This window comes from Emys orbicularis, chromosome 21 (assembly GCF_028017835.1).
Source record: "Emys orbicularis isolate rEmyOrb1 chromosome 21, rEmyOrb1.hap1, whole genome shotgun sequence".
In the NCBI taxonomy this organism is placed as follows: domain Eukaryota; kingdom Metazoa; phylum Chordata; order Testudines; family Emydidae; genus Emys; species Emys orbicularis.
The window spans coordinates 1,947,478-1,961,098 of NC_088703.1; the positions used below are offsets into that span (position 1 = coordinate 1,947,478).

Here is a 13,621-nt window from a genome sequence, read left to right on the forward strand (position 1 = left end):
AAAATGAGCCAAAGATGAAAGAAACTAACTCAGACGTTGACCTTCTCCAATGGTAACTGGGAAACCACGCAGGGTATCAGTGGTGGTAGTCTTGTCTAAGCTTGGAAAATATGTAAATGTTTGTTAGCATCTGATCAGTTGCTGATCAGCTCTGTGCAGGGTTAGCTGACATGACAGTGTGCCCAGCCCACACTTCAGCTTATACCATTGTTGGCACTGCAGAAAAACACTCACTGTTTTTCCTAGTGCAGAAGCACCTGGTGAGGCTGAAAAGAAACCTCCACTTGAAGGTACTGAAAGGAGAGTTGTAACTGTTTGTATACGGTAGGATGCCAAAGCCTATTTGGATGTTTTTAGTGTTTAGCACCAATATAACATTGTTGGCGTCAAGTTTAACTATAAAGAAACATTAAGGCATTAAATGCTCTTTACTTACATTAACAGAGAAAGGACGTGTGTGTTCAATTAAGTATGCATGCCTGGCATTAAATTACAATTATGCATGGTTGAAAAAAATATATAGTTGTTAATGACTGTAAAATAGCTGTTGTACAAATATGAGAGGCTCTGTACCTCTGCTTTAGTTTAATTAAAAAAAAAAAAGCCCTCTTGCCTCCATTTAAAAATAAAAGTTGGATGTGGATAGCCCTTGTTTCTTACCATCAGTTTATGGGTTGAGTTGCTGTTGTTAGAAAAGGTCAAAATAGGAAAATCAATGAGAAATTGCCATTGTATTTATATCTTTTTTGCCAAAACGTGATGGTCATGCCCTGCATTTCAGATTTAATATGTAGTCCTGCGATGATCTGTGCATTGTTATTTTGTATGTGCTCTCTGCATAGCTTATTAAATTGAGCTCTTGAGCTCGAGTTGTAAAAGTTATACTGCTTTTAATGGTTATTTCAAAACTAGTTATACCATGTTGGTGGAGCAGAACAGGGCATGCTACACGGACATTAGACTTGAAAGAATCAGTCTTATTTAACTTAACAAAGAGAATGTTAAGGGATGACTTGATTACAATCTATGAGTACCTAGGTGAGGAACAAATAATTAATAATGGGCTCTTCAATCTAGCAGAGAAAGGTGTAACATGATCCAGAGGCTGCAAGTTAAAGCTAGACAACTCAGACTGGAAATAAGGTGTAAATTTTTAACAGTCAGAGTAATTAACCAGTGGAACAACTTACCAAGGGGTCATGGTGGATTCTCCATCACTGATGATTTTTAAATCAAGATGGGATGTTTTTATAAAAGATCTGCTCTGGGAATTATTTTGGGGAAGTTCTATGGCCTGTGTTATGCAGGAGGCCAATGGTCACAATGGTCCTTTCTGGCCTTGGAGTCTATGAATCTGTGTACCTAAATATATGCTGTGCCAGCTTCATACAGTCATTGGTGGGTGAAATATACAGGGAAATCATTATCATTACTATAGCTGCTTGGATCTTAAAGTGCCTTACAGACTTGTCACAGGCCCAGTTAGCTGAGGCTGGGTAAAGGACAAACTAACACTGTTTGGAGTTTAATAAAAAGCCTGGCTTCTCTCAGGCAGAGCGAATGCTAAATTAAAACAAAAGGGCTTCATGCACCCAATAGCCTCTGTGGGAATAACAAATTTGTAGGTCTTACATTCCCATGGGTAAACTGAACATATTAGTTAATTGGAAACTGCAAGTTATGGAGCAGGGTTTTTCTTAATTGCACACAGAGCCAATCGTAGCAGAATTTTGTTTTTTACTAGTTATCTTCATATTGGCTGTGGTACCAAGGAATTTTTTTTATCAGCTTAGACTATTAAAATGGAAGAAAAGGTCAATACAGCTGACCACTCTGCTCCTTTGGAACCCTGGAATTGTCTATTGGAACGAGAAAGCTAATTTGTGCAGGAGACAGAACATTCTCAGGGCTCATCCAAAGCTGTGGAATTTGCCTCCACAGGAATTCAGAGCTACTTCAGACCTCACCACTTTCAGATTCAAATGCAAACCTCACTTCTTCAACCCGGCCATCACAAATAATAACATATAGCACATCAGCCTTTCTTCCTTTTATTTTTAGTCACATGCAGTTTTCCCCCAGGGGAGAGTAATGGAATGAGAGCCACACATCATGACATGTCAGTCCCTTGTTTATTTTATCACTGGAAGACACTCAGATACTACAGTGATGAGAGCAGCAAAAGATCCGGCAACGGAACTAACGGTCTGTTTGATCTGTCATAAATCTTATCAGCTGTCTAGCAGTCACACTGTTAATATCCCAGAATATTTTAAAGCACCATAGCGGGTCGTAAATTATTGCACCGGTTTTGTCTATCCCTTTGTTTGCAGAAGCAATACAGTCTTGCAAAACTGCAAAGTTGAATTGTTATTGGATTTCTTTTGCTTGGACAGCAAGTCAAATATAACTTGGGTTTCCCCCCATCATTATGTGAGAACTGGAAAACAGATTTTGTTGTTGGGTTGGTGGCTGTTTTGCGAGGCTGGATGATGAAATCCTTCCTCACACTAGTCAAAATGCTCTTGTTAGAGCCTCTTACTAAAGCAGCAATGTTCAGGTCAAGGGCTTGACAAACATACCCATGGCAAGTAGGACAGTTTCCCTGGAAGTTTGTCCATTAGCTTCTGCAGAATTTAAGGTGTTATTTTTTTAAAAAAGGTTAAAGATGAATGTGGCGGGGCAAAGACTCACCAGCGCAGCGCCTCCTGCTGGTTGTCCAGGAAATTAGCTCTTTTCCAGCTCCAGAGCGCCCTCTGCCGGCTGATGTCTCACCTGCCGCTGGCCCCTGTGTCCCTCCCGGACCCCAGTGCTCTTTGTTGGGGTTCTGCCCACCGCAGCAACCCACAATCTGCCTAGGGGGACCCCCAACCCCTGCCTTGCCTCAGTGGCTACTGCCAGTCACCATCTAGCCCCCGCTCACTGGGGTGGATTGCAGTCTGTAAACCATCATCGGCAAAGGGGGGTTGGACCAGCTGCCTCTGCCTATTCCTGGGCCGCCCCTCTGCAGCCCTAGTACCCTTGTGGGCCCTTAACTCGGCCTGCAGCCTGGGGCTTTGCTAGGCTGGAGCTCCCCAGCTCCGTCTTCCCTTCCTCAGCACTGCTGCACCCTAAGTACCCGCCTCAGCTTCCCAGGCAGCCAGGTCCTTGAGAGAGTGTTTGTGTCTCACTCGCTGGCCCTCAGCCCTCTTATAGGGCCAGCTGTGGCCTGATTGGGGCATGGCCCCAGCTGCGGCTGCTTCCCCCAATCAGCCTAGCTTTTCCCCCCGCTACAGCCCTCTCCATGGGCTGTTTTAAGCCCTTCAGGTCGGGAGCAGGGTGACCACCCCGCTACAATGAAAGAAAGCTTTCTAGCCTTACAACTGCAAAGGAAACCCTTAAAATATGACCAACTGTCTTCTGAGCGTGCAAACAGAAGGCCTCGAACAGTGCATCGGCATGACTTGCCTCCATTCATCTCAAGGTGCTCTTCACTTTGAAGCCCTGTCACTCACCCAAGCCTTGTCTACACACAGAAGTTTCACTGGTTTAACTAAAAAAAGGTTAAAAACCGGTTTAGTTAAACAGGTGCAAACCCTGTGGATACCCTTGTACTGATTTACAACTGGTCGTATTGATTTAGCTTGTGCCTGTAAATTTACCAACGCAAGATAAATTGATATAAACCAGTTTAAACTAAGTTAAGAGTGTCCACGCAGGGGCTTGAAGCAGTTTAAACCTGACTTTAATTAAACTGATGCAAAATTACTATGATCCAATTCTTCAGCCGCTTAGACCAGTGTAAGTCAGGAGTATCTCCATTGAAGATAGAGTTACATGGCTTTAAAACTGGTGTGTGAGTGAAGAATCAAGTTTATGGGCCAGGTCATCAGCTGATGTAAATTGGCAAAGCTCCATTGATGTGTTGTACCAGCTGAGGCTCTGGCCTTTATGTGGAACTTCTGGGGGGTTTTCTGCTCTCTCTCCTCTCAACCAAGCCATGCACCCTCTGAAAACTGGCAACAGACAGGATCTGTCCTCCAGTCTAGTGACCCAATGGATGATGTGTTAAGGGCTGCCCTAAGTGAACAAATTCCATCTGCTTCTCTCTGTTACCAGGACCAACCTGTTGGTGAAGAGGAGAGTAGCTCTGAGGACTGAAACTTTTAACATCAGTGCAACTTAAATAACATCTCAAAATAGTAGACAGTGGCCTGTTTCATAAAAACTCACAGCTTTTGACTATGTAGTAGTAGGATCCATGCAGCAGTGAACAGTCTTAACATTTACATATATTAATATATTTGACCTTTGTTTTGTAAAAAGGTTGCTACAATGAGAATTTGTATATCCTTTAGGATTTTACTAGCACGCCCTAGGGCCAAATTCAGAGGTGATGCTAAGAAGTCCAAATTGGTAGAACTTAACATTTTCTTTCCGCTCTGGAATTGTATTGTATTTGAGTTGGATGAAACTATCACAAAGTGGTTACAAAACCAGTGTTGTACATGTAGGGAGGATTTTGAAAACACTCAGCATTGGCTTAACTCTGCTTCTATTGACATCAAAGGATAATTTCAATGGGAATGAAGTTAGGCAGACACCTTTCCAAAATCCCACCGAGAAGGTAGGGAAGCGTTAAACACTGTTACACATCACCTCTGTACTCAGCCCCACCCCCACTGCATTTTAATACTGGGCATGCAGATTTCTGCCCCGCATCTCATTACTGTTTCTCATTGATTCTAAAAAATCAAAATTTTGGTGCAAGAACAGAATTTGGTCCAGATTTTCAGGAGTGAGGACTGCTCTCCGATGCTCCAGGGTGCTCTCGTTGGCAGCAAAGGCCTGGTCTGGCAGGACAACAGTGGCTGGTATGGCAAGGTACTGCCTGCCTAATCTCGCCACAGCGGGGAAGCGGTGCTCATTGGTTTTCCACCAGTCCAGTGGGTTGGTGCTGCGTTTGCAGAGAGGTTCCACGATGTAGTTCTCCAGTTGCTGATGGATTTCAGGCATGCTCTCCGTTGGATCTTTTCCCAAAAGGATGTCATACATGCTCTGGGACTGGCCATTTGGGCCTCTGTCTTTATGAGCAGACAGCTGGCCCCCTGCTTCTCCTACCTCTGCTTTGTAATCTGAGTTCGGCACCCAGAACTGGGTAGAAGGCAGGGACTGGTGGTTGAAGACCTCCGACAGCATATTTTTGACTCTCTTATGCAGCTCACTCCTCAGGTTGGGACTCAGGAACCTCATCTCCTTGAAACGAGGGTCTAGAAAGGAGGCAATAATCGCAGGGCTTTCCAGCACCTTCTCATCCTCTGATATACTCCAGCGCTGCATCAGCTCTGACCTTATATTGCCTACCACCATCTTGATGACATCGCTGGACTCTTCTAACTGCTGCCCAATGGCAGCGACGATACCGTGGATGCAAGGCATCAGAGAAGAGATGGAGATGTTCTGCTCCTCACGCAAGAATGATGTGGCGATCTTAATTGTCCTCATGACCGGCACCAGGTCCTGCAAGAGCTTCCACTGGTGGTCAGCTAAGTTCTGCACAGCCAACGTCCCTTTGGGATGTTCCTCCAGCAGGGACATGATCGCCCATTTGAGGTCCAGGAGGCTCTCGCACATCTCAATGGTAGTTATCCAGCGAGAACCCACATCCATCACCAGCTTCAACTTGGTCTTGTTGATCGCTTCCAGCTTGCTGTTCAGTGAGCAGGTGGCTTTCGCATCCTGTTGGAAGTAGCTCACGATGCCCCGGGCAGCAGTCAGAGCCTCTTGCACCTGCTCGACCTCCAGCCCTGCCTTGATACACAGGTGCAGAGTGTGGGCAGCACAGCACAGGCTGGTCCAGCCATAAGCCCTCTTGAGCGGCTGCGAATTCATCACTGTGTTCTGCAGGCTGTCGTGCATCACGCAGAAAATGGACTTGTTCGACAACCCAAACTCTGTCAGGATGCTGAAGAGCTTCTCCCCTAAATCGCCCTCCCCTTTAGTCTCATGCACTGGCTGGGTTTCCAGGATACATCTTGCCCGGCGCCACTCCCCGTCGATGAAGTTGGCCGTGATTGTCAAGTATGTCTGGTTGGGCTGGGACACCCAGAACTCCACGCAGATGACTATGGACTGGGCTGTTTGCAAATAGCGCTCCAGGTGCTGCTTCACCACATTGTATCTATGCCACAGCATGCTGGAGAGCTGAATAGGAGATGGGAGGGTAAAATTGGGCTCTAGATACCCAATGAGGAGGCCAAAACCCTTGTCTTTCACCACGGAAAGAGGATGGAGGTCACGAAATATCATCTCAAGCACCAGTTCCAGAATCACATCAGTCCTTGGTTCCGAGCAGGACGCGGCATGGTACAGGTAGTTTTCCGGTGTCATCTGCCGGGACCTCTTTATCATGTTCTCCTGAGCCATGCAGTCAGACTCGGAAGCCTGGTCATCCTTCAGCTGCGAGAGCAAAGTGTCGCGAATGCTGTGCTTCCTCACCAGGTGCTCCCGCATGGTGGTGGTGCTGTTGTGAAAGGAGAGCTGCTTCTTGCACACGTTGCACTCGACATAGGCATCTCCCAGCTTGGTGTAATAGTTCCACACCTTGGACTTGCGGCGGTCAACATAGAGGGAGGTGCTTGTGCCATCGTGATTCGCACCTTTCTCCCTCTTCCTCCTGGAGGCTGGACCGAGGTTGGCTGCCATGTTGTAGGTGTTGAACACCATCGATATTTCCTCTGTGAGGAGGAGAAATTCGCTATTAATATCACGCAAAAAAATTGCATTAGTTCCCTCCCAGCCCCCGCAAAGTACAGTAGTTTCATTATTTTATAGATTTTCATAAAGTTTCAGGCCTGAAGGCACCATTAGATCATCTAGTCTGATCTCCTTTATATCACAGGCTATACATTTCACCCAAATACCCCTGTGTTGAGCCCAATTACTTTAGTTAGTCCAAAGCATTTCAGTCCTCAGGAGACTAAACTGTGTGCCTCAGGCAGAGAACAGGAGAGACCAAGGTGCCACTAATGCCAGAGGCCCCTGCAATGGCAGGGGATTGATTAGGTGAGATATGCCCAGATGATCCCACCAGGCAAACCATGCCTCAGGCTGCAGAGGAACATGAATAAGGGACATGGATGGTAGAGTTGTAGGAAAGAGATCTCTATTGAACATGCTGGGAGACCAGTATTATGTGCGGAAGTTCTAGAGTTGGTGTGAAAGCAGTCTGGTTCAGCCAGCATTCCTGAGCTCCTTGGTGCCACACTGAACTACGTCCCTCCTGAAATCTGACCCTCTTTCTCAGGTCCACTCATCATACTACAAAGCAGCATGAAAAATTAAGTATAAACTTTTAGTTTTAGTTGGGAAGGTCTAAATATTATCGTTTAGGTCACACTTTATATAAAGAGGATACATTTATAAGTAGTTGATACACGTTTAATAGATGTTATAAGCATCTACAGACATGAGTGGCATGTACTAAAGATGGTTATAAGCATATCAGTAGAAGGCATTATAGGTGATTATGAGCAACCTGTTGACTTGTGGGACTCTAACAAATGGTTAATCAATTGTTATAACATCTATTCATCTATTTGTAAACTACTTATAAATGTTCCCTTCATGTGAAGTGTGACCATTATTTATACAGCACCATACAGGGGCCTGGCTCTTTACAGCCATACATGAGGCAGATGATAACACAACAATGGTATAATGGCATTGTTGCAAAATGCATTATTAAAAAGAGGCCAGAGAAATGCACCTACCTTGCACTGTCTGAGGGTAGGATTGAGTGATAACAGGCAGAGACGGCTCTTCTAGAACCTCCTCTTTGGGCTGTGCGTCCCCTCCGTTGTCCTCTGGCTTAATACATTTTTGCAAGAACTGAGATGCCCTCTTGGGGTTTACATCTGCCATTTCGCTCTTAAGGGTGGAAAGACAATGATCATTAGAACAACGACGAGGAGCGGGGTCCTGCACTTCTGACTTAGGTGATTAAACAGTGGACAGCTGGATAGGGGCCAGATTCTGTTCTTGGCTCCATGGGATTTACAGTGGTGTAAGCAAGATCAGAATGTGGCCATGGTTCTCCTCTACTATGGATATTACCTCCAGGTAATGACTAGCAATAACATAATGCCTGTCATCCGTGAATTTCACAGCACTTTGCAAAGCGAGTCAGTATTGTTACTCCCACACATTTGTGCCACTGTATTTGTAGATTTTAAGATCACTGCAATCATCTAGTTGGAGCTACTATATAACACAGGGCGTGGAATTTCACCCAGTAATTCCTGCAGTGGAGGGAACTGATCTTCCCTGTGAAGACAAGACTGCAGTCTGTTCTGTCTAGATGCTCAGATATTGCCGTGATGGGCAGCCATATAAGAACCCAAGCAAATAGAACAGTAGTATAAACAGGTGCATAGCAGGGCTAGCCATAGGTCAGTCAAAGGAAAACCTCTGTAAGAGATCCGATGGGTGGGGTTTCCTTGAATGGCAAAGGATATCTGTTCTGATTTCCTAGCACTGAGGAAATACTGACTTCTAAATTCCCCCTTACCTCCCACCTTCAGTCATATTAAAAAGCTAAAAACCAGCATTCTATCTATGTCAATATCAGAAGGGATGCTTACAGCAGCCATTTATTTAAACAGGTGATCTTTTAAGCAGCTGATATCTACAACTGCACTGCAGCACTCCATGCAAGGAGGAGGGGCCATTTGGCAACAACCTGCAAAGACCAACAAGCCTTGAAGGCATCATAAATCATCAATGTAAATATCATTTGGACGGAGAGCTTTGCAATCAGGAATCTGTTGTGTCACCTATAAAACACTTGCCCATATGCGCTCCATATAGTGCAGAAGATTTTAGAGGAAAGCTGCATGTCAAATTATGTAGCATTTCATGGGTGGCTAGGAATACCTATTTGTTATTTTACAATCACGAGATCTCATGACATCATTAGATACCATGGTGATAGATGCTATATAAAAACCTAAGCTAGGTCATCTTTGACAGCAAGAAGAAAAGAGAGCAAGACCTATTTTCAAGCCAAAATTGCAGTCTCGGCATGGTTTGCACCTGTTTCAGCCTGTCTTTTTAAAGTCCAACCCAGGCTTATCTCATTTGCTAATGCCTCCTCATTTCTTCCTGCCCTCTGTTGCTATTTATTACTGCAACTGCATCATTTAACCCTGCAAAGCCTTCCGAGGAGGGGAGGACATGCCGTTTGCATGAAAGGTGCTGCACAACGCCATCGAGAGTTGCGTTGTATTGTTAAAGATGACAGTGGAAATAACCGAAGTGGTGACGTCACATTTAAAAACCTCCAGCTGGTCGTATGCAGAGGCTGTAGTCAAAGAAGCTCTGCCTGGAAAATAATTTCAAGGTTAATTTGCTATAAGAATCTCGATTTTTACCTCCCCTGGTTTAAAACAGATATTATGTCCAGCACAGAAAAATATACCTCGTGCATAGACTGAAGCAAGGCTTAGACAAATGAAGAAACAAGCAGGCATATGACAGTGTATACTCACTGCTTTGTTACCATGGGCATAATACAGGCTGGTGGGTTGTTTGCAGTCTCTGAGCTCTGTGCAGTGAAATGGGATAGCTAACCTTTCATCTGGAAGTAATTCATTTAGGGCTCCTCTCAAAAGTTCACACTGGGATGAAAAGTGATCTGAACTTAAATGGATGTATTCTTGGATGCCAACGAAGCCGCAGGCACGTCAGAGCACAGATGCTGCATACAAACTTATGCTTGTGTACAAATGGGGGAGGCAGGGGGGACTTACGGTTCACATTTATAATAATACCTCTGCATCTTCAAAGGACTGTGCAAAATAATCCAATTAATCATTAACTATTTCAACATCAAGGGATGAATTCTGCCCTTGGATACCCAATTAATAAGAAACAAATTTTAAGTGTGGATAATTAGCCATTGGAAAAAAATCCCAAAGGGAGTGGTGATTCTTCTTCAAATGCTGGTCCCTATGTATATTCGACATGTGGGTACACATGCACACCATGCCCCTGAAACCGGAGATTTCTAGCAAGTAGTGTCCATTGGTGCACACCTGTGCAGTTGCCCTCCTTGTGCTCTGAACTAAGGTCACTAGGGGATCAGCGCCTCTACAGTTCCTTCTCACCGCCACATGGTCTGAGTTGGAATCCTGTGCCTGTAACTACCTCTGCGTCTTCTTCTTCCGAACCTGAAAATATAATTGTACATAGTTTTTAATATTCTTAGTGTTGTTAGAGTTTTAGCATTATAGCATGGTTAGTATAGCTTAGTTTTGCCCACTGACAAAGACTATGCCCGAGTCCTGGGGTATAAGAACTGTATCTCCTGCCCCTCCTTCTTCTCCAGGAGAGATGGACATCAGCACTGCCTCTGTTGCCTTGGAGAGGTCACATCTCTGCTAAGTACAGCATCTGACACTCCCCCCCCCCCCCCAAACCTGCAAGGGACAAGAGCTCCGACTGCAGAAATACCTTATGGAAAAGGCCATGAGACCTCAGTTGGATCCCAGCCAGGGAGACAAGCACCCCCACCCCCACCTCTCCCCATACAGCAGCCTCAGCCGATGAGCAGAGCCCCTTGGAGCATGAACTCAGGAGCCAAGGCCAGAGCTACTAAGGTCAAGGAATCAACAGGAATCCCTGCTATTTTAGACTATCTCTTGTCCCTGAAGACATCAGGGCTTTCTGTTCGTTCACTGTGGGTCCGTCTAGCAGAAATCTGGTAGAAGACTACTCCATTTTTACTAACCCAACAACCACTGGATTCCTGAAAGGTCTCGTTAGGACCTTCCCAGTGATGCTGAAACCTACATCAAAATGGAACCTCATCTTAGTACTATTAATACTTACCAGACCAGTCTTTAACCGTTGGCCATGTATTCAGTGTCCCGCCTCTCCATGAAGATCGCCTTCCCTAGTTGCCATCACATCAGCCAGATGGGTGAGTGAACTAGGAGCCCTCATGGCTGACCTGCCATATACGATTTTTCATAAGGAGAAGGTTTCCCTTCAGCTACATCCGAAATTCACCCCCAAGGTAATTTCTGAGTTTTATATGAATCAACTTATTCACTTACCAGTATTCTTTCCAAAACCTCATATTCCAAAGAGGAGAGGAGACTTCACTTTCTTGATATCAGATGGGCTTTGGCATTTTACCTGCAAAGAACAAAACTGATTAGAAAATCACCAAGGTGATTTGTCTCTATAGTGAAGCAATTGCGAGGACAACCATTATCTGCTCAGTAACTCTCTAAGTAGATTTCTGGCTGCATCATTCTTTGTTATCAGTTGGCACATATTCCAATTCCTCCCCCGGATGGGAGCCCACTCCACTAAAGCACAACCATCCTCAAGAGCATCCCTTCAAGAGGTACCCATACTAAACGTTTATAGGGCAGCTACCTGGAGCTCCATCCATACATTCACGAAACATTATGCATTAGTCCAGGCCTCCTCTGCAGATTCAGCTGTTGGTACAGCAGTATTACAGACGTCTATTCCAACTGCATCCTTGTTGGAGAGGTGTCGGTCCGCACTACCATTTATGCCTTCGGTTTGGAGCATGAGGAGGACAACTGTGCAGGCGCAGACCAATGGACACTAATTATTAGAAATCTGTCTCATGGAGTGCATGCATACCCTCATGTGGACTATAGATAGAGACCACACATCTCAAAGAATCTCTTGTTACAGATAAGTAACCTCCATCTTCTCCATCTCGTAAAGTCTTCCCATCAAGACTGGATGACTTTCTGGAAGAGATGCTTTAGCCAAATACTTATTTTGGGGCTCAATCCAGGAGTAACTGGATAAAATTCTATGGCCTGTATTATTTGGGAGGTCTGATTAGATGATCTAGAGGTCCCTTCTTACCTTAAAAATCTGTGAGTTTGTGAAACCCAGAATTTGGCTTTAACTAATTAATACAGGACATGTTGCTTTAATTAAATATCCCTTAATATATGGAGATATACTTATCTCATAGAACTGGAAGGGACTCTGAAAGGTCATTGAGTCCAACCCTCTGCCTTCACTAGCAGGACTAAGTACTGATTTTGCCCCAGATGGCCCCCTCAAGGATTGAACTCACAACCCTGGGTTAAGCAGGCCAATGCTCAAATCACTGAGCTATCCCTTCCCCCCTTTATCTAGTAAAAGCGATAGCTGTGGTCCACTGTGCAAGGCTCAGGACTGGGAGGCAGGATCATTGAAACCACGCAAAGCCTCATCAAAATCCATGGCGAGTCTCCTCAAGTGCAATGATTCCTTAGGCTCTCATGCCGTCAATCCAGTTGCAGGCACGGGGTCCAACCTATTATGTCAATCAAAGAGTATATCGAATGAAGGCCCAATCCTGGGAATTGCCACGTGAACTCAACTCACAGTGACAGGGAGAATTGATAGTGCCGAGCTCTCTGCAGGATATTTAGGGATAATCTTTCCTGTAGCTGTGCATAAAAAAAGGCTACAATCTCATCAGAAGGGTTACTACCAGAGCAAAGTGTGCATTGTATATGATATACATCAAGAATGATGGTTTTTAAGCAGAAGTCAGCATTGTTGTTGATGGAGATATGGTCTCATAATATCAGAATATGCGTTTTCTGCATACAGCTCCAGTGGCCAAAGGATTTTGAATTACTTTACGAGTTCAGCCTAGCAACATACAATCTGCCTGTAGCCCAAAGAAGATGGATGGTCTTGTGGGAAAGGCACTGGCTTAGGACTCAGATCTAGGTTCAGTGGCTGGTTCTGCTACACACTTACTGTGTGACTTTGCACTTAATTTCTCTAGACCTCAGTTGCCCATCTGTAAAATAAGTCTGTAAGACTTTCTTATAGTAATGGGGTAACCAGTGTGGCCTAATGGTTAGAGTATGGGCTCTTCACTCAGGAGACTGGGAGTCTGTTCATGGCTCTGCCGCTGGTTGCTGGGTGGCCTTGGGCAAGTCACTTCACCTCTCTGAGCCTCAGGGTCCCCATCTGTAAAATGGGGATAACGATACCAAACTCCTTTGTAAAGCGCATTGAGATCTACTGAAGAAGCGTGCTAGATAAGAGCTGCCTTTGGATTATAAACTTTTGGGGGCAGGGACTGATTCTTACTTTGTGTCTGTACAACACTTAGCACCATGGGGCCCTGATCTCCTTTGAAACCTTTCGGTGCTACCCTAATACAAATAATAAATCATAATGATCATTAGTACTTATCACTGGAATGCAGCCACCTCTGGGCTGGAATGCTGGTCAGCAACACTTAGTACAACAGCTGAGGACTGAAAGTGAAGAATTAAAGGAATCCTCCGTTTCTGTTTTCTGCAGCTGTACAGTGCTTCTGAATAGTATGTATTCTTAAATGATTCATTCGGCATTCATTTTTACATAATAGATTCACACAGACATTGTACAGTAACATATATTCATTGTAGATTTCTGTCAGTACATTTTTTTAATAACTGTTTTTCTTTTATACTCTTCCCCTTGTCAGAAACGATGACCTACCTAACTACAGTATTCCCAAGGCAAGGTTTCTCTGACCTCTACAGTGCTAAACAGAGGGACTGAATGTCTGCACTCAGTCATGCAAATGGGGTCTTCA

The 13,621-nt window shown here is 44.7% G+C and overlaps 1 protein-coding gene across 1 annotated transcript; it reads right to left on the reverse strand.

The window, feature by feature from the left end:
• Nucleotides 1–4,668: 4,668 nt before the first annotated feature.
• On the reverse strand, nucleotides 4,669–7,902 carry LOC135893285 (E3 SUMO-protein ligase ZBED1-like). The gene is made up of 2 exons (XM_065421084.1): nucleotides 7,752–7,902; nucleotides 4,669–6,716 (listed from the first exon to the last, which is right to left on the reverse strand). The coding sequence occupies exons 1-2, from the start codon at nucleotides 7,900–7,902 to the stop codon at nucleotides 4,669–4,671; spliced, it is 2,199 nt and encodes a 732-aa protein (XP_065277156.1).
• Between the last annotated feature and the right edge of the window lie 5,719 nt (nucleotides 7,903–13,621).

Excerpts from the sequence above, each read along its gene's own strand:
- LOC135893285 (XM_065421084.1), bottom strand. The coding sequence starts at position 7,902 with ATGGCAGATGTAAACCCCAAGAGGGCATCTCAGTTCTTGCAAAAATGT. Across the intron at positions 6,717-7,751 it reads CTACCCTCAGACAGTGCAAG|AGGAAATATCGATGGTGTTC; the intron begins GTAGGTGCATTT and ends TCCTCCTCACAG.